At 37.0% G+C, this 21,208-nt stretch overlaps 1 protein-coding gene across 2 annotated transcripts; it reads left to right on the forward strand.

Annotated features, from left to right (window-relative positions):
* Positions 1 to 539: 539 nt before the first annotated feature.
* On the forward strand, positions 540 to 18,841 carry OGFRL1 (opioid growth factor receptor like 1). 2 transcript variants are annotated; one of them, XM_074333170.1, is made up of 7 exons: positions 540 to 930; positions 5,105 to 5,191; positions 5,335 to 5,416; positions 8,245 to 8,323; positions 8,421 to 8,487; positions 8,594 to 8,739; positions 13,229 to 18,841. In XM_074333170.1, the coding sequence occupies exons 1-7, from the start codon at positions 673 to 675 to the stop codon at positions 13,887 to 13,889; spliced, it is 1,380 nt and encodes a 459-aa protein (XP_074189271.1). In that variant the 5' UTR covers positions 540 to 672; the 3' UTR covers positions 13,890 to 18,841. The 2 variants fall into 2 exon arrangements, with proteins under 2 accessions (XP_074189271.1, XP_074189272.1); XM_074333171.1 differs by having other exon boundaries at positions 5,338 to 5,416.
* The last annotated feature ends 2,367 nt before the right edge of the window (positions 18,842 to 21,208 follow it).

A 21,208-nucleotide genomic window follows, 5' to 3' on the forward strand; every position in this document is an offset into this window, starting at 1 on the left:
ATTTATATGGTGCCTGGTCACCACTAGCTTGTCTTCTGCTGCAGCTAATTTATCTTTCTCCTGCACTAGCAGGAAGAGGGGGAGAGGGTGTGGACAGGACATGTCTGGAGACGGTAACACCTCCTTCCACATCACGTCCATCCCAGCCCGCCCTCCCAGAGCTGGGTGGAATCAATCACTCTCCCCGCTCAGCTGGGAGAGCCCTATGCCAGTCGTACCTGCCCTGGGGTAGGAAGAGGGGTGGGGAGGGGAAGCAGGAGGCGGATAAGCAGCGGACCCCGATCCACCCGAGGCGACCTCAAAGGCCAAGCGAAGGCAGGCCTTCCAGGAGGAAAAGTGGAGAGTGAGGTGTGTCCGCCGGGCGGTGGGTGGCGGCGCTCCGGCCGTGGGTGGACAGTTCGCTCCCCTGGGCTCCCGTTGGGAGGAGAAGGAGCCAGATGGGCGGGTTCAAGCGTTGGCGGCGGCCGCGGTCCCGGGGCCGCCGGCTCCTCCCCGCGAGTGTGCCCGTCTGCCGCTCGCGGCGCTGAGGCAGTGCGGCGGCGGGCGCGCCGAGGCTGCCGCCCAGCGCCCTCGCCGTGGCCATGCCCGGGCCCTAGCGCGCCTGCCGCAGCCCGCGCCCCGCGCCCGCCAGCTCCGTAGCCCCGCAGCCCCGCGCCCGCCGTCGCCTCTTCAATGGGCAACCTGCTCGGCGGGGTCAGCTTCCGCGAGCCCACCACCGTGGAGGACTGCGACTCCACCTGGCAGACGGACTCGGAGCCCGAGCCCGAGCCCGAGCCCGAGCCCGAGCCCGAGGAGCCGGGGCCGGGCGGCGGAGGCGAGGGCCCGGGGCAGGAGCCCGAGCAGCCGGCGCAGCCCCCGGAGCGGGCCGGCGGGCGGCCCCGCGCCAGCCCCGCACCGGATGAGAACGCTGAGGCAGCGGGCGCCGAGCAGGTACGCGGCCCCGCGGTGGCCTCGGGCTGGGCCGGGGCGCCCTTGCTCCGGGCGGTGGGAGAAAAGACGTCGCCGGGGAAGGAGCAGGAGCTGAGCTTGCCCCGCGCGGGGGGCAGGGGCGCCGGGCGGCTGCTCTTCCTCCGCGGCCGGACCCCTCCGTGCCCGCGGCGGTCCTGTTACTCCGCGCACGGGGGCCTGCGGGGGCCGGAACGCCGCGGCTGCGGGCTGCCGGCCTAGGGCCTGACCACCGGCGCGACAAGGAAGTCCCTCAGGGAAGAACCCAACTTGAATGGGTGTTTTCTTTGCCTGTGCAGCGCAGCTGGGTGAAGCGAAGGTGGGGTGGGAGGAACCTGTCTAAAAATAGAGGATTGTGGAAATCAGTCTAGTGCGTGTTATTGGTAAAAATGACCCAGAATAAGGTGAGACTGCAACTGACCCGCAGCGAGCACTCTTCCCGGACAGTGGGGTCTACAGCCCTGAAAAGTATTGTAGGGGGTCCCCATCGGAAGTTAAAACGCCATCGTTCTTACCCCAAGTAAGGCCTTTCAACCGAGGAGTTCAGGGCACTCTTCAAAAATTTTGTCTCACCCGGAAGACTTGTTGATCCAACTGTGTTTAAATCGTTCGCCTAATCCAATTAAGAGGAAAGATTAGTAAAGAGATAAATATCCCTTGTAATCTCTGACGGAACTGAAAATAATTCAGAAAATTTTAAAAAGGAGGAACTATCTAGCCGACCTTTTGAGGAAGTGTGAGTCTTGGAGATAATTAAGGTTTGTTTTTCTGCATTAGGCCCTCCTCTTTATCAGCTACGGGGGAATGAGAGTGAAAAAATGGAGCCCAAACTCACATGTGACCACAGGGTCCTTTGCTAGAGTAGAGAAATCACCACCTAAATATTACAGCTAAGGCTGCCTCATACATCTTGTTGGTCATCTCTGTTTAGGTCAGGAGGAAACAAACTCTGAGTGCAGGCTCTATGCTAAACAAGTTATTTCAGTCAACTGCAATTTCGGGATGGGGTGGGAGTTGTTTTTAATCCCCCTTTTAGAGAAAATTGAGGCTTAGAAGCTTGCTCAAAGATGAGAGAGAGAGAGAGAGATGCAAACCCAGGTATGTCTGTCACCAGTGTCAGAACCTTTATTTAACCTGTTGGTATTTTGAATATCCCTCTGCCCCTTGTGTTCTGCTTTCCTGCTGGGTATTTTACATTGTAAATTCAACCCCAAGAAAGTATTAGATGCTGTATTCCCAATGTTTTTATCTTCCACTTGTCTCCCAATTTAGTAACCTTCTAAAGAAGTTTGGATTATCAAAACACACCAGCTCAGATTCAGTCCAACTAACCAGGTCCACCTATGTAAACCAATTTGATAATTAATGTTTCAATCAATTAATTGCAACCCCAGTAAATGGTAAACCACACCAACCCTCCCTTTTCCCCTTTAATGATTAATTTTTCTTGTTGGTATCACCATCTAACTCTTAAAAAAGTACCTTTTTATTTTGCTTTTTGACTGTCAACCCCATTCGTTCCTTACTCCCCACAAGCAATTCATTGGCAAATGCTACCAGGGCTATCTTTAAAGTGTATCTCAGACTGACTCCTTCTCACCACCTCCATTGCTGTAGTTCTAGTCCAAATGACTATTGGGTGCCATTAACTAGAAGAAGAAATCTAGGGAGAGCACAGCTTCAGAGGTTTAATCAAGAATTCTGAAGTCTTCAGTTTGCCATCCTCTGAGACATTGAAATGGAGTTGTTGAGTAGTTAATTTTCTCTATGAATGGAGCCCAAGTACAGGACTGCAGTCCTCAGCATGTAAGATTGGTGATATTTAAAGTCGTCGGAAGATACATGCTCACCAAGGAGGGATGAGGAATGAGGACTAAGCCCTGGGCACTCTTCCATTTAGAGCACGTGAAGCAGAGGAAGAGCCAGAGAAGAGTCTGACAAGGGGCAACCAATGAGATAGGAAGAAAACCAAGGGAGGTGTGTTATCTGACAGTGTCGCAGGAAGGAGGGAGGCATTAACTGGCTCAACCGTGCTGGGAAATCCCCTGAGTGGAGCACAAGGAAATCCTTTGATCAGATGGAGATTTGTTAGTTACATTCACAAGAGCTGTTTTCATGGAATGCTGAGGATGAAAGCCTGATTGGGGTGGGTCATGGGAGAAGAGAAGGAGACGGTATGAGCAACTCTTTGGTGATGTTTTACTGTACAAGGGAGCAGAACTATTGATCTGTAACTGAGAGGAGATTTGGGTCAAGGAAGGTTGTGCGTGTTTATTTTAACATTAGAGATACTATAGAGCATGTTTGCGAAGGGGAATGATCCCGAAGAGAGAGATATTTTGGTGGTACAGGCAATAGGAACAGTGTGTTAAGGAACAAAATCTTTGCCTGAGCAGATGAAAGGGGACAGGATAGAGAGTTCAAAAGGAGCAGAAATTGGAAGAGCAAGGACAGTTGCTGGGAGAATGGCACATTTAGTGTTGGAGGAGGCAATTGTTCTCATGATAATTCTGGGAATTAGGTAGGGCATGAGTCATTACCTTTATTTCACAGGTGATAAAACTAAGATTCAGTTAAGTGATTTGCTTAAAGTCCCACAAATAAGAAGTAGAGGTAAGACCCAGCCCAAGTCTCCTGCCTCCAAGCCTTGGACTGTTGACATTATACAAGAGTTTCTGTAGTGATCCTTTACTTTTAGTAGAGCTGAAATTGATTTGTACCTAATTAGTTGTACTTGGAGACCAGAGCCTGGGATTCTACTAGTTCCTGCTCAGTCACTAGGCTCGGGGTCTTGTTGAACATCTGTAAGCCTGGGCTTACCTTGTTTCCAAGATGGAAACACTAATAACTGCCAGCCAGGTGCATTAGAAGAATCAAATGAAACAATATACAAGTAAGTGCTTTGTAAATGGAAAAGTGCTTTCTATACAAATGTGGATGATGACTCATATGGTTGTGTTTCAGGCAAAGTAGATTCAGAAACTTGCTAGGCAGGGCTATTTTGAAACGTATGGCAAAGGCCAGAATTGAAGCTTTTCCTTGCTTATGTAACATGACAGAGTAGTTAATGTTAAACATCAGAGAATTTGGTGTTAAAGTATCTCTGTGCTTGTAGTAATAATGAGAATCACACGACTTCAAAAATGTGTGGAAATTGCTTAAAGGATACCAGTCTGTTAACAGAGATAGGGATAGAGGATGATGAGGAAAGAACGGGGGGTGAAGCTCTTAATGAATGTTCAGATCTAAACTCAGTCTTCTATTTCATCATTATCATCAGACGCATTGTCCTCCTGCAGGACACTGGATACAAAGCACTTATTATAATAGTATGTATAGCTTACACATGGAATGTAAATTGCTTACATTGACCTACATCTTATATTTTAAAAATTACTTCCTGGTGGTGGAAATTTTGTTTAGAATATAAATAGTGTTAGTAAACTGCCACATATAAATTACTATAATCTGAAGTTCATTCCATTTAAGAACTTGTCATTGCTTTGTGTATATGTACTTTAAATTTGCTGATTTATATTACATTGTGTTATCACAGAATTAACAGATTATTCATGCCTTTGTGTATGATAGAGTTTAGAAAGCTATTTAGTTTATTTTAAGAGCCCGTTTTCCTTTCATAAATATTACTTGACTTCTAAGTACAGCTAAGTGTTGCAAAATTAATGACAATTTTATACCATTGAAGGCATTGGTATACAATTTTATACGTAGAATTGATTTATTGTCTTAACATTTTTTTTAGTGTTATATCAAATATTCTAAAGTAAGTTTTGTCATGGAATCACTGTGTAACCTCTGGTAAAATACATAGCTTGAATTCAATTTGAGTTCTATTTCTGATGGATATTGATCCATAATATTTAGCCTCTATGGGCTTTTGGTGAATAATAAAAAAGTTTTTATTTAGTAAAACATCTTATGACAAATGTTATTGGGTTCAAATCAGGAAGATGGAATGCCAACAAATGTTGCTAGTAAGCATTATTAAAAGGATATTTATAATATTTTCAGTAATGTGGACAGTTGACACTTTTCAGGCTTTACTTATGGGTATTCATTATTTTAAGTTTGTTCTCAAAATTTCTCACTGAAATTATCTTGCTACAACACGTGAATAGAATTTCACTTTTTATTTTAGGGTAGTGATTCCACTGAAGCAACTGCCAAACCAAAGAGAAGTTTTTATGCTGCGAGGGATTTGTACAAATACCGACACCAGTACCCAGTAAGAGTATAGAATGTTTTTGTCTTTTTTTCTTTTTCTAAAATGTTTTCCTTGTTTTGTGCCACTGAGCTAACTTGCAAGAAGGGTCTTTGTGGTTTTTCTATATGTCCATATGCTGGAGATTGATTTATTTTTTCCTCTAGCAGAACTTCAAAGATATCCGATATCAAAATGACTTGAGCAATCTTCGTTTTTATAAGAATAAAATTCCATTTAAGCCAGATGGTGAGTAATCTGCTACCTTGGTCAAAAGACAACTCTTGATAATAAGTCCACTATTAGTCTTTGTTTATTCCATGTCCAGTACATTCTCAATACATTTGTTCATTGCCTGGATTTACTGTGCAGTCTGATGTGTCCCCAAAGTCCTAAACCCGAGAGCTGTGAGCAGCCACTTGGCAAATTCTGGAGGAGTAACTGCAGATGAGCAATACCTTCTTACCACCTGTTTACAGTGTCTGTTATCTGAAAGGAAGTGGGGACCATTTTTGTGAGAGGATAGAAGAGAAGATTTATAGAACCATAGACTGTTAGATTATTAAGGAACATTACAGGAGATCAAATTCAGTTTTCTTGTTTTAAATATTAGGTCACAGGGTCTTAAGTCTTGAAAGACTGACTTGTCGGGTCACTTGATTATAGAGTTAGGTCTGGTTTCCAGAGTTTAGTGTTCTTTCTACCATGTCATAACTGAAAATTATTTAGAACAGAATTGAAAAGTGATGTTTGTATTAGAATTATCTTTTTGTTGATTTTCAGATTCAGGAGTCAGGGAGCTATAGCAATCCCAGTTCAGTGTTCCAATACCCTGAAAAGGGAATTACACATACAGTAGATCTCCATTAAGCTCTGCAAAGTAAACTTGCATCTTTCCTTACAACTCCACAATTGCCCTCATGGGATCTTTAGTGAGAGGATATAGACGCTGTGGTAATATGTGTATTTCACTGAGGCACCGTGCTGTGGTTCATGGTGGGCTCCTAATTTTATCCAGGTCAAACCAGCACAGCTGACTTCTCTCCTTAGAGCTCTTATCTCTGTGAGGTGACCAGATTGGCCCTGGCCCTTGTCCTTTGTTCTCCTTGGAAACTGAGCCAAAACTACAGCAGTGTCAGTCAGGGAAGAATGAGGGTCATAGACTGAAAAACTTTCCGAGTGGTAGGACCTTGCCTTCCTTGGTAAACTCACTGGAGGAAGGAAGTCTATCGTCTGTCTAGGTGACGTGTTCAGAGGAGGAATTCCCCCTCCTGTGCACTGAGAAACATACCAATTGGGAGTTAGGACTTAAGAACATAGCTGAAATGGCCAGATCCACTTGTCTTTAATTAATTTTCTGGTGTCTCAAGTGTCTGCTCTGATTTGGAAGGAAACCTCTGGATAAAAATGTTATATTTACTAATGATAGAAATACACTGTTCTATTTGCTAACTGAAATAATATTAATTATTAGTTGTTTTTTTGTGCTTTTTTTTAGCACTTGGTATGAAAACTTTTTGAAAGAATGCAATGATAGATTGTTAATTTGACTCTGATTAGAATTTAATAAAATTTACCTAAAGGATTGCCTTCAAATCTTAAAAAAACATTGTACATAGATATGACAGTATTTAACTCAATTATTTTTGTTTCTCTAATAGTGAATTTATTTTTGAGGTAGTAATTTAAAGCACTAACTTTAAATAATGCATTGAGTTTTTTGTAATCTTTATCACAAAATTTATTTTGAAATCTTATAAGATAGGTGGAGGTCAGAAGTTTTAGCTAAGGTCATATGAGATGTTATTCTACTTTAGTATATAAATTACATCAACCCATACACTTTCCTCCCAAGTATGCACATGCGTACACACACACACACACACACACACACACACACACACTTGCCAGTAAGCATAAGCCTGCGGTGATGTATTTTACTTATTAAATAGGAGGAGCGGCAAGGAAAGGAAAACAAACGAAACTATGGAGGTAAATGGTTTCAACATGCTGATAAAACCACAACAGTATGATTCAGAAACTTTACCAAACCTTTTGAAAGTGGACCTTCACTATAAACTGGTGATCTCTGGAGGAAACAAAAATGAGATGAGTTAGGTTTGGAGGTGTATTGTGTTGTGTTTTTTTCTGTGACATTAACTAAATGGCCACATAATCAATTGAGAGGACCTAGACAGATTGAAGAAGGGTTTTGTTTTAGTAAGTTCTTATAGGGAACAATGGCAGGTGGTAAAGAGGGCTTACTTTTTGGAACCAGAAAGACCTGTCTTCTACTCCTAGATTTTTCTTTTATTAGTGTGTGACTTTCAACAAATCACACCATTTCCTCTTTAGTAAATCAGAGATAATAACATGGGTTTGGGAGAGTTTTATGATTATTAAGGTAGATGATGTATACCAGGTATAATATAGGCCCAATGTATACTAGGCACTCAACGTATTTTTCTTTCATTTTTTTATTCCTCCCTTTCCTTCTCTTTTTCCATGCTTCTCTCTTCCTTTTTCTCTTCCTCCTTTCTTTCCTTTCTTTTTCCCTGAGATTCATTTCAATTTGATCTTATCTAGTACTTTAGGATAGGGGCTGGTGAAACTTTTTTTGTACAGGGCCAGACCGTAAATATTTTGAACTTTGTGGGCTATGTGGTCTCTGTTGCAACTACTAAATTCTGCTGTTTTAGTGTAAAATATGTAAATGAGTTTTATGTATTCATTTTTTCATGGCTGTATTCCAGTAAAAGTTTATTTACAAAACAAATGTCAGATCTTAATTTACCAACCTCTGCTTTAGAGTAATGCTGTTCAATAGAACTTTCTGCAGTTTGAGGTGTCACTGTTTTTTGTTAGGTTTTTTTGTTTTTGTTTTGTCTTGTTTTTTTTAATTAGGATTATTATATAACTCTGTATATGGCATAGGGAATTCATCTTTTAAAAAGATTGTTCTTGTGTTGTTATTTAAATTTAAAAAGTTTTAATATAAAGCTTAGGTGATTAAATCTTAAAATGCCTTCAACAATGTTTTAAATGTCTGGTTCATTTTTTAAATATTTTCTATTTAGGTGTTTACATTGAGGAAGTTCTAAATAAGTGGAAAGGAGATTATGAAAAGCTGGAACACAATCACACTTACATTCAATGGTCAGTTACATATTATCTATCTTGAACCATGTTCTTTTTAATCATTTATACTTTCTAGACAACATTGATATCAAAATATTATTTTTCTAAAAAATAGGCTTTTTCCCCTGAGAGAACAAGGCTTGAACTTTTATGCTAAAGAACTAACTACATATGAAATTGAGGTAATGTAAGCTCATTTCATTTTTTATGAGATAGCCAAATAATATTGCTGTTTTATTGGCCTGGTAACTACTGCATCATTTTAGCTGACTTTTTTCTTTTCATTAGGAATTCAAAAAAACAAAAGAAGCGATTAGAAGATTCCTCCTGGCTTATAAAATGATGTTAGAATTTTTTGGAATAAAACTGATGGATAAAACTGGAAATGTTGCTCGGGCTGTTAACTGGCAGGAAAGGTTTCAGCATCTGAATGAGTAAGTACAGACCCCACAGTACACAGGGGGTGTGGGTGTGTGTGTTGGAATGATTTGTGGAACTTGGGAACAACTAGCAGATGGACCTAGGAATTTGAAATCAGAAGCTAGTCTGAACTGCATTTTATTCCTGGTTTTATGTTCTAAAACAAAACAAAACAACAACAACAAAACAACAAAATTCTAGGTAGAAATATGGCTATTTAGCTTCAGAGCTGTTTGTTCCTGTAACCTTGCCACTACCTACAGCCAAGTGTGGCCTCTCTCCCTCTTTATGCCATATTTTTGGACATTTATGGTTATTGTTTGTATATAGTTTTCCCAATCCCCTGTACTAGGCTGTAAGCTTGTTGTGGTACAGTCTGTTCCTCAAGCATGGTGCCTTCTTATATTAAATCCATGAATTAAGCCTAGGACATACAAACATCACTTTATAAGACTGAGATATTCTTATACATTTTACTACAAAAGAGGAAAAATTAGAATCTTTGCTATTTAGGTAAAAAACAAAAGGCCATGTTTGGTTAATAAATCTCAAAACTGTGAAGAAAATTTTAACAGTTTATTTGGAATTGATTTGCTGTATGCTTTACTTGGATATTTATAACTTTCATTAACACTTATACCCAAAGTGTATTTTTCTTATTATTTTCTTTACACTCAAACTGGCTTTTCCCCCCCTTTTTAATTATAGGATGACTTAGGAGTGCTGGACTATAAAACCAAGTTTTGAAACGTTTTTTAACACATTATAATTAGCTGAACTGGGCAAGTACTAAGAGAAAAAATATCAAAACTACCTAAGAGATTTTTCTTTGTCCAAAACAAATCAGAATTTGGTGCATCAATTAACTAAAATTTTTGTGTCTTTCTAGAACTTTCATCTTTCTTTGGTAAAATAAATATTAATGTTTAAACCTTCTTTTTACTTTGTTAGTTATAATCAGCACTATTAAAATAGTGGCTTGTACTAAAACACTGAAGATACGAGTATAAAGCTTTATGATCCTGACTAGAAGACGCGTTAACTCATAACTCAAGTTAAATTTGATTTACACAGGGCACTTAAAGTAGAAGTATATATACCTCTACCTAAGCAATACAGGTAGCTATCTCTGGACACAGTTTCTAAGCACTTATCCTGTCAAAGAAAGCTGTATGGAAGCAGCCTATTGACATGATGGCAGAAGTAAATCTTTGGAGAGGATCTGATAGTACCTCATCTATGTACTCATGTCTGTCATTTTAAAGAATCTCTGTCCCCAACTCATTTTTGGTTGGAATAGCAATCTTGTTTAGTAAATGTTTGTTGAATGAATAAATGATGAACAACATATGTTTGTCAGTTTTAATCCTCCTTGGGGTTATATTGTCAGATCCCCTAATGAACAGCTGGAAACAGAGCATTTCTGAAGGCTTTAGGTAAATGATCTCCTGGGTTGAGTCAGGGAAGAGGAGCCTGAACCAGCTGTTATGTCTCACGCCTCTGTGCCATCCAGCTCCCTTACTTTCCACTACCCATTGTCTCTCTTTTTCCTTTCCATGGATATTGCATAGAACTTTTCTAGCTGTGAATGAACTGCCTTAAAATCTTCCAGAAAACAACTTTCCTTCGTGGTTTAGTTGCCAAAACAATTATATTGACTAGATTTGAACAAATTATAGGGGACTATATAAAAACTTCTATTTTATTTTCTTTCTTTGGTTGGGTTCTTTTCTCATTTATCCTTAAATGTCGTAACTCATTTGTGTTTTAATCTGTATGACATTATGAGTTTTTTGAGAGTAGGTAGGGAACTTAATATATTTATAGGAGCTCCAGCAAACAAAAGATGTTGAGTGGAAGTGAAATGAAATAATGTTCAGTGAACCAGTGACCATGATATTAAGAGATGAAATATCTTCCAATATGAGAGTACAAATATATAAACCAATCACTAAGATGTATTTCCAATTTTATTTGCAATCATCCTGGATTACTGAGCCATATTTTGGACCCTGGAATCCCCTCCAACTTATTTTCTGTCTCCTGTTTTTTGCTTTTTGTGTGTTCTCTCTTCACTTACTTGGTCTTCTTGACAACTTCAGCTCTTACCTCTGTCTGGAAGCCCAGCTTCTCTTGTTTATCTACTGTGCAACCCCAAACATTAGGAGGGTTTTAGCTACTTGTCTTTCTTCCTTTGTATCTTTATCTGTGACATTATTTCAAATCATATTGAAACACCCAATTTCTTTCTTGCATAATTTTGTTCCATAATCCTGATCTTCATTCTCTTAACCCCAGTTTTTGTCCTTTTCTACCATTATGTAATTATTTTTAGTTGGAGAATGTGTAGATACAGATGAATGTATACAGAAATTTTAATTTGGTCATTCATCTTGGACTGGATATGTGAAATTGAGCTGGTTGCAAATATAATAAATTTTGTTGTCATATAAATCCTCTATGGGATTAAAAAATATATTCTTTCAATTTTCCATATATCTCTTTATCATAATAGACTTATGAAGCAGATGTCGCCCAAGAGTTTGCCACTAAGTTTTTAGAATGTACAGAATCTATACTAACCTAATAACTAAGTCAGTCATACTATTAATGGCACATTGTCTTAGCATCACCTAAATTTGTATCATCTCAAAATACCCTTATTTCCTAACTATTGAAAAATACAGATTCATAAGATTGAAACATGTCTGTGCTATGTTTTACCCTTGGCCTCCAAAGAATTGGACAGTTACATAATACTTTTTTGGTCAACATCCAGAAGGATAGTGTTGAAAAATGTTGCTGGACTTCTCTTTTCCAGTGTTTGGTTAGCCCGAATCATTAATGGTTTTGTCCTCTCCAAAAAAATTCTCTTATTAAAACATAAAATTATGGAACCACTCCTTTGTACCCCTCAAATGATTCATCAGCATCCTTCCCAAATAATTTGCTATTTATTTCTAATTGAAATACTTCAAGCACTTTTGGAATCCAAGACAGGTACCATGTTTCCCTGAAAGTAAGACCTACCCCGAAAATAAGTCCCAGTTAAGATCGTCAGCCAGACAGATGCATTTAGTACGTTATGACAATGTTCCAGAAGAAGACATGACTGTATTTGAATAAATGTAGGTTGCTGTACATGAAAAAATAAGACAGCCCCTGAAAATATGCCCTAATGCATCTTTTGAAGCAAAAATTAATATAAGACCCAGTATTATTTTGGGGGAAATATGGTATAAGACCTGGTCTTATTTTGGGGGAAACACAGTACTATATGCAACACTTATAGAAAGTTTAGTGTCTGAGGTATAAAATAGGTTTTAGGAAATTAGAAATAAGTAATGGTTATCGTAGTGTTACAATATTGGGTAAATAAATACCTGGGCTCTCGATGACACATGTGATTCATATATGTAGCTGAAGATTCCTTTAGGATTCAGACAGGCATGTGTAATATGGCAACTATTGGGCTGAGTGAAGTGGGGGAGGTAGATTATGAACTGTGACAAAATAGGATTGGAAAGCATTTATCTGCTAATGGCTTTAGATTTGGGACAGAGGAGAAAGATGGGGAAAAAGGCATCTTTGGAATTAATGACATTAGAAGGAAAATTTAAAATTCTCTGTTAGGGAGATAGGCCAGGGATGGAAGAGAATTAAGCTGTTAAGTTGGGATAGGTACAAATATGGTGGTTCTTAACACCAAATCTTTAAATAATAATAATAATATTAATGTTAAATAGTATCTAATATTAATTGAGTTCTATACATTCTGTGTATTTTTCAACTCATTTGATTCCTACAGCCCAGTGAAGTCCAGCAAATAAGGATATATGCCTTAGAGAAACATCGTAATTTCACGTAGCTCTAAGCGGCAGAGAAAAGTTGTAAACTCAGGTCTGACTCCAAAGTCCATGCTCTTAACTATTCAACTGTGCTCTGCTAAATAAGTCAGTGTTGCATCTTTTGTCAGAATTGTTCTAACAAGGTAGAGTGGTTTTTGCTGCTTTCCTTATGAGTTGGCTAATATGGTGGATTTTGCTAACCAGCTGACACTGTAAATCATGCCATTTAACTGACAACTAATGTATTTATGTTCAGTACTGGTTACCTGTGATGGGTACAATACATTGGTGTTGCAAATAAATACTCTTATGGATCACTCATCCTCAGTGTACCTAATAAACAAACAACAATTCAACATCAATGGGAATACATTTTAATCTATATATTTTTCAAATATGAAGAACTGAAGAAACAAGGAGAATTCATGTTATACATTTGAGTTTCACAATGATTGACATTACACTGAGGTACAAGGATTTAATACTTTTCTCATTTATTTTTCTTAATGGGGTCTAATATGACTTTTAGTAGTCATTACAAGGCGTATTTCCATGGCTTGCAGTTCCATAAAAAGTATTCTCCTAATAGTTTTCATTCCCGTGCTTCCTTCCACCTGAATGTTCCTACCTAATTTTATTCAATCCTTTCTTCCAGGTCCCAGCACAATTACTTAAGAATCACCCGTATTCTTAAAAGCCTCGGTGAGCTTGGATACGAAAGTTTTAAATCTCCTCTTGTAAAATTTATTCTCCATGAAGCTCTTGTGGAAAATACTATTCCCAATATCAAACAGAGTGCTCTGGAGTATTTTGTTTATACAATTAGAGACAGAAGAGAAAGGAGAAAGCTCCTACGGTTTGCCCAGAAACATTACACGCCTTCAGAGAATTTTATCTGGGGACCGCCGAGGAAAGACGAGTCGGAAGGAAGCAAGGCCCAGAAAATGCCTACCCCTCCTGCCTCCGGTCAGAACAGTCAAACTTCTACGCACAAAAAATCCAAGGACTCCAAAAATTCCTCCTTAGCTGTTCATGTAAATAGCAAATCAGCTGAAGAAAAAAAAGGGGCACTTGGAGAGCTGGAAGTGACAGACAGGCCGAACACAGAGCCCAGCAGTGACGCTGCCAGGCCAAGGAACACAGAGGATGGGGATGCTGAAAATTCAAATTCTCAATCAGAAAAAGCAATTAGTAATCCCGCAGAGAAAAAGGAGAGTGCATCTCCTCCTGAAAAAGATGAAGAAGGTGAAAGTCATAACAAAGACTGTGACAATCCTGGAAATACAGGTTCCCATGATGATATACTGTTACAGTGAATTATCAGAAACCCACAAACCAGTTTAGGTAAGGGAGGAAAAAAACTACTGTACGGTTTATCCTAAAGAACAGAGGTCACATTTGAAATTTTAGCCATTTGTGATTTCTGTTGTAAGCATTTTGTTGTTTTTAATTTGGGGTGATAATGAATTTAATAAGGTGTTGTAAGACAAGACCCAATAAATCAATGTATTCTGCAACACTTTTAGGATGTATGTTTTCAAATTCTGTATATGATAATTATTTTACAATTATTTTCATGTATCAGGAAATAATCATGTAGTATGTACTATATCAAATAAATTGTTTTGAGAGAGTCCAGCCTACCTGGAGAAAACCAAGAGGATAATTTCATTATGTTGCCAGACCTTTGCCCGATTTATGGATTAATTTTTTTTAAACTGGAAGAAAGAATTTGGTCTTTTCAAATATATTCAGAAAATGATTTGGAGTTTTTCATTACAACTCCTCAACATGTTTATTTGAAAATCTGATAAATGAAATGGATGCTCTTGGGGAGCTTCCATCTCCCCAGCCCATTTCTCAGTCCTGCTGTCTTTTCCTCTTTCCCTCTCTCCACACTCACCCTCATCCACAGTTTTGTCAGCCAGCAGGTACATTTCTAGTGTACATTCAGATGAGCTCTTATATTGAAATTTCAATGGAACAGAGGGGGACTTCCAACTTGTATGATTTCAAAAGTTTCCTTTGTTTAAAATAAAAATGTTTTTCCATATGAAGTGCTTAAAACCAAATTTTAATGCAGAAGTCCAAGAAAAGAATTTTTCCTTCTATGGCTGTGCCATCTAAATTTGGTGCTTGTTTCTAAATGCAAATGTCTAAAGAATTTAAAAATAAGAAAGGAAATTATTTATGCCTCTTGCACTGGCAACAAGGCAGTGGTCCCTGAAAGCACGAATATCTCAGTGTTATGTGGACTATGAAATTAATAATACTGCTTCATCCACAGTGAACCTTTTTTTTAAAGAAATATAATTTAATGCGTCTCTTCAGTTGTCAAACGTTGAAATTGAGGACAAATTTGAAATTCCATATACTCAGTTTTAGTAAGCACTTAATATATTAATATTGTTTATGAGCAAATAATTTTATTTGCCATAATATTACTAATTATTATTACACATCAGGAAACAATCACAAACACTGTGGTAAAAATTTCAAAGCATGTATACAAATATAGTTAAAGCAATGAATAGAAAAAAAATTTCACTTCATTTAAAAAGCATTTGGCTTTTGTGTGTCTCTTAGGCTTTTACAGAAAGTTCTATTCACTTTAACTCCCAGAGAATTTTTACCATGTCTTATTTTTTCAATCATATCATGTCACCTGTTACATTTATTGATCAGAGGATTTTAAATAGAGGATTTCTAGAAAATAAAGACACCAATAATATGCCTTTAGAAATATGATTTTATTGCTTTGACGTTTACAAGAAATATCACCATTGCTCAAACTTGACTTTTTTATATGAATGTTAGTTATGTTCATGTTTTATATCATACTCCAACTTGTCATTTTTGGTTCCCAAAATATGCTAATTTTTGCTTTCTACTGTTTGGTGATCACTAGGATTTGGGGAGACAATTCTGCTTTTGTATTTCAATTTCATTTTTCCATGGACCCTCTAATGTGTTGCTTGTTGCAGCAATGCCCCCACAGTGCTCTATCAACTGTTTACAGAGATAGTGGATGAGAATAGGTTGTCCCATTGGACTGAATTGTAGGAGTACGATTAATTTAATGCAAAATATCTTACCAAATTTGCGTACATGATAAAGTGTTCAGACTACATTCTAAGTGCATCAAGTTAAGAATTTGAGAGAAGATACAAAGATATTAAACAGTGGACAGATACTGGATATAATCTGAATTACTTAGAAACTATAGTATATCAGCCCTTCGTAGTAAAAAAAAAATTATTCAACAATTTAACTTCTAGAATATTATTCCTAATTAGGAACTTGATTAGATTGTGACATATAATTTGAGAATGTTTTGTGTCAATGGAAAAAACTTCCTGGCTTCCATTTAAAATAGTGGCCTTTTCCCACCATGTTGTTTTTTAAAATGCGTATTGACAACAGTATGATGATTCCTACAATTAATCTAAGTAATTTATGAGAAAATTATTCAGTGGAGAACAAGTGAGAGCATATTACTTCTTTTGCAGATAAAAATTATGAGTGTGTAGAATTTTTTTTTCTATTAAGAATACTTTGTACATGTAATAGTTTTTAAAATAAGATCTATAGATATGTATTTATGTATCTTAGATATGAAACAGCCCTCTGGGTTTGACTCTAGTGTTTTGTATCTTTAAAAACTACCATGTGCTTACAGAAATTTATTGAGAAGCTGTTATTAAAATGCAGTGATGCATGGCAAAATAGCTAGAAACATTATTGAATCTTTGCTAACATATAGACTTTACTATTGTACCACGGACTGTGAGGACACTAAAGATTGGCTATTGATATAATACTTGCATTTCATGGCAAATAGATGTTGTACTTCTTGGTTAGTATAGTACATTTATAATATTTTGTGCTTTCATATTTCTAAGGAGATAATATATGTGAAAATATTTTGAAATACTATAATGTGATATATAATTATAAGATATACATCAGTACTGTAAAGGTGTATAACATTAAGAATATTGTACCACTATACATTTTCATGCTCAATCTCATAAGAAACTCAAAAGAATCATGATAGAAGTGAAAATATGTCTGCTTTCTCTAAATCAGCTCTAGTTCTCAGTTCAGAAAATATTTTGTATAGCTTTATTTTAAATTTAGTTTTTGAGATTACTTTTTTTCAGCTTCAAGGAGAAAATAAAACCTACAACTCAGGAGCTATTAGAGAAGTTCTAAGATTTTTTGCTTAGTATTAAAAATATAAAACATGAAAATGCCATAACACTATCACAGTCATTATGTTTGATATTTTGTTGTATACGATTTACCAACTTTGCTTCTAGCATTTATACTTTAATCTGAGTGAAAGTATGATCTAGTGAAAAAGGAAAAACAGTACACTGTTATTCCTGAGTAAACTTAAAAAAATCATTTTAGTAAGTAAACTTCCATGTCAAGTGGTTAAAAATGGGTTGAACTGATGAATAGACAATATTTGGTTAATTATATAAAGATAAATTTCCCAAGTTTATAGTAGATTATGATAGAGTTTATAATCTACTGAGTTAACTAAATCAAGCAGGTTTTTTGCCATTCTATAATTGAGGTTCTTCTAAAAGTTTCTTGGTCTTGCTTGATTTGTAGTTGCATCAGTGGTTCTTTCATGTCTATTTGGGGTGAGTGGAAATCCTTCGTTACAGGGATAGTTTTGAAGATTTTTATTTTGTTTCCCACTTAGAAAATCCCCCTTTCTCTTTTGGGATATATGTGTTAAATATAAGCCAGGCTGGAGTTAGACATTCCAGAATCATTTCAAATGTAGTGCAAGTTTTAGAGAATGATGGCCTGGGTGAATGTAGGATCTAGAAAGTTAGGAGTGAACAGATATTGACTTCTTTCAAGTTGGAATTCTATAGTGCTTATTGCATGAACAGATTTGTGTGGGTAATGTCTAGGGTGACAGTGAGTACTGTCCTGCTTCCTTCTCTGTCTCAGTTATCCAGCCCACCCAGCAGATTGTGTTCAAGGACAGACTGTGTTTTTAGAAATCCCTTATTACTGAAGTTAATAGTCATAGAGTTATAAATATGAATGCCTGGAGGTGTCCAGATGTGCCTTAACTAATGTAAACGGTTTCATTCAGAAGTTTAAATTTTTACTCCATGGTAAAATTTTGCTATGTAAGGAACTTTCCAAATGGTGAATACCAGTTATTTTAATGAAATTTACTTTGGTGCTTTTTCATTTTGGAGAAATTTCCATTTGTGACAGTAGCATAGGTTCATGAGAAGGTGTACTCGCTACAATGTTCAGCAATGTTTTGTATTTGACAAAAAGTGTTTACAGTAAGAAAGAGTAACTACATTGTTACATTTATTTATTCTTTTGCTTAATTTTGCTACATGCCATAATTTTCATTTTAAACTTTTCTCAGTTACTACAAGTAATATTTATCTGTGTTTTACTTCTTAGAAGCAGAAGGATGCAGAAAATGGAATTCTATTAGAAAAATTGTTTAAAAGTTTAATTCCAGTAGGTGGTTGAGGAATCTGAAATTAATTTTTAAAACTTTTATTCCATGGTCTTATTATAAACATTTAAAAAACACTGCTCTTGCTTTTTTCCTAGATTAGAGAAAATGTTCTTTGTCATCTTCCACTCCTTTCCTGATCTGTTGAGAAGCTTATTGTTTTAGTTATTTGTGGGAAATAACTTCTTAATAAGTTTGTTTTCTTGAATTAAAATTTTCATGTGGAGGATACAATTAAATGCTTTGTTTTATGGCCCAAACTACGCCTGGAAGCGAAATTCAGAGAGGGAGTAGTGACTAAAAACCAGAGTGGGCATCTTGGGGAAGTAGAGGTGATACTAGGCTGCAGCCTGTCCAATGGCATTGTGGGTCTTCAGAACTTCCTCTGGATAATGAGGGTGTTGGGCCCCATGATCTCTGACCTCTGAGGAAGTAGGTTGCCTTGGATTCCATACACAATTTTTGTGGGCATCAATTTTCATAAATTATCTTTTATAATTTATTGGCCACCATTTTGTAGTTGTAGGTAACTCTAGGCAATTGGACACCAGCTATATAAATTACAGCCGAATCTTTATACCTGTCTTGGGAAACATATTGAAATACCAATTCCACCGCTTCTCCTCAGTTTTCCAATTAAAAATTCTGTTGGATTATTCTTTCATAGGTATATATAAAAATGTCTTTTCATAAAATGATTCAGTGTGCTTTAAAAATGAAGTGAAAGGGAAAAAGCTCACATGCTAGAGACGTTTTTTTTTTAAATCAGAAACCTTATGAAAATATATTTAAGGTACAAAGATTATCACATTTTTACTTTTAAATTGCAATGGAATTAGTGGAGCAGTTTATATTACTAGGCAGATTAATTACATAATAAGCTTTGGTCCTAAGAAACTTTCAAGTTCTGCACTCATCTTTCAAAAGAGCATTTTTTTCAATGCTGATGGATTTAGTTTCATCTAAAGAAAAAGAAAATACAAACTGAAATGAAAGATTAGGAACAGTAACAAGAAGCGTACTATAACAATATATAATCAATTATAGGTTTGTGCAAGTGTCAGAATTGTGGGAAGCTGCTGAGGAATGATCTACAAATGCTTTATGGTGGGGATGTGTTTTCAGCATTAGTTCTATGTTATTTGTGCCAAGGAGAATCAGGGATTGGTGTGGAAACAGACTCCCATTAATACTTTCATTGGAACCATGAATTCCACCTACTTCATAGTAGACTGAAACCTTTCAGTAGACTGAGAGAATCAACTGATCAGATACCAAGTTTAATTCCTTTGTCGGTGTGTATCAATAGTTGGTGGTTTTACTAACAAAAAATTAAATTGAGGGACTGGCTGCAGATAAGAGAAGAACATTTAGTGGTAAGTTATTTATCAATGAAATAACTATCTCCCATACCACCAAAAGTTGACAGCATATGAATTGGGTGGTATTACAGTTAAGAGGAACAAACAATAGCAAAGTGTTATGTCCTTTGACAAGCATTTGTGTTTTTTTTTCCTTTTTATAAAAAGGGTGATTACTTATTTCCTAAGTAAGATACTGGCTCTTCTTCAGTGTTACTTAAGAAGATAGATGGCCAACTGGGTCTAGTCACTCTTTCAATTTGAAAACTGTTGTGTCCTTTCTATTTGAGTAGGTATTTCAGGAAAGTGAGTACGATTCTTCAAAGGAGGTGTGTTTCGCTTTCCACATAAGCTCTGATTCTCTAGCGGCCACTGAGCCTTCTGTTCTCTGTATTTTGCTGCAGTTTCAATTACAGAATGCTGTGCATGTCTGATAGTACCAATACCATGTGTATGTGGTAGGGGTTGTAACCAGTTTCTGGTTCTGTCTGGTACTATGAAACACTTCGTTTATAATTCTGTAACTGTATGGCAGTGTAATGCCAAAAATATATAAAAAGCAATAGTTTCTGTTGCTTACTGCTGTATTTTAAAATATTGTTTCTGAACTAATACATTTAGAGTTCCTTTAGAGTAATTATTTTAATAATTATTGCCAAATATAAATCCTGTAAAACAAATAAAAGCCACTTTGTCTTAGGTAACATTTTAGCATTATGCTAGAGTACACTATGTTGATTTTGCATGATTAAAATATTTTTAAAGAGCTGGAACAAATGACTTGCTGTTTTCCTATTTGTTTTATGTTTATCATATGAGATCAACATTTCCTTTTTTAAAAGATTTGTATTAAAATATAGCTAACGTACAATGTTATACTAGTTTCAGGTGTACACCATAGTTATTCCACATTTATGTACCTAAAGATGTGATCACCATGATAAATCCAGCAACCATCTGACACTGTACCACACTATCACAATATTATTGACTATATTCTCCATGCTGTACATTACATCCCATGACTTATTTATTTTATACCAGGAAATTTGGGCCACTTATTGCCCTTCACTGCCCCCCTCTAAATTTTTCAATTATAGTTGACATTCAATATTATTTTATATTTAAGATGTATAGCATAGTGGTTGGACATCTATATAATTTAAGAAGTGATCCCCCTGACTAGTACCCACCTACACATAGTTATTACCATATTATTGACTATATTCCCTGTGCCTTACTTCCCCATGACTATAGCTTTGCTTGGTAAAGTAATCTTGGTTGTATGTCAGCGATTTTCATCACTTTGAATATATTCTTCTAGTCCTTTCTGGCCTCCAAAGTTTCTGTTGAGAAATCAGCTGATAGTGTATTAATGGGACCTCCCTTGTAGGTAACTAACTGCTTTTTCTGGCTGCTTTTAAGATTCTCTCTTTGTCTTTAACCTTTGGTATTTTAATTATGATGTGTGTTGGTGTGGGCCTGTTTGGTTTCATCTACTTTGGGACTTTCTGTGTTTTTTGGTTGTATGTCTATTTTCTTTGCCAGGTTAGGAAAGTTTTCCATTATTATTTCTTCAAATAGGTATTCAATTCCTTGGTCTCTGTCTTCCCCTTCTGATACCCCTATGATGTGAATGTTGGTATCCTTGATGTTGACCCAGAGGCCCCTTAAACTCTCCTCATTTTTTTTGGACTTTTTTTCTTTTCTTTTTGCTGCTCTATTTTGGTGTTTTGCCTACCTTGTCTTCTAAATCACTAATTTT

This window comes from Rhinolophus sinicus, linkage group LG05 (genome assembly GCF_036562045.2).
Source record: "Rhinolophus sinicus isolate RSC01 linkage group LG05, ASM3656204v1, whole genome shotgun sequence".
Lineage (NCBI taxonomy): Eukaryota > Metazoa > Chordata > Mammalia > Chiroptera > Rhinolophidae > Rhinolophus > Rhinolophus sinicus.

Coding starts and splice junctions, on each gene's coding strand:
- OGFRL1 (XM_074333170.1), top strand. CDS start 673: ATGGGCAACCTGCTCGGCGGGGTCAGCTTCCGCGAGCCCACCACCGTG. Junction 8,488..8,593: donor TAACTACATATGAAATTGAG/GTAATGTAAGCT, acceptor TCTTTTCATTAG/GAATTCAAAAAAACAAAAGA. Junction 8,740..13,228: donor AGGTTTCAGCATCTGAATGA/GTAAGTACAGAC, acceptor CCTTTCTTCCAG/GTCCCAGCACAATTACTTAA.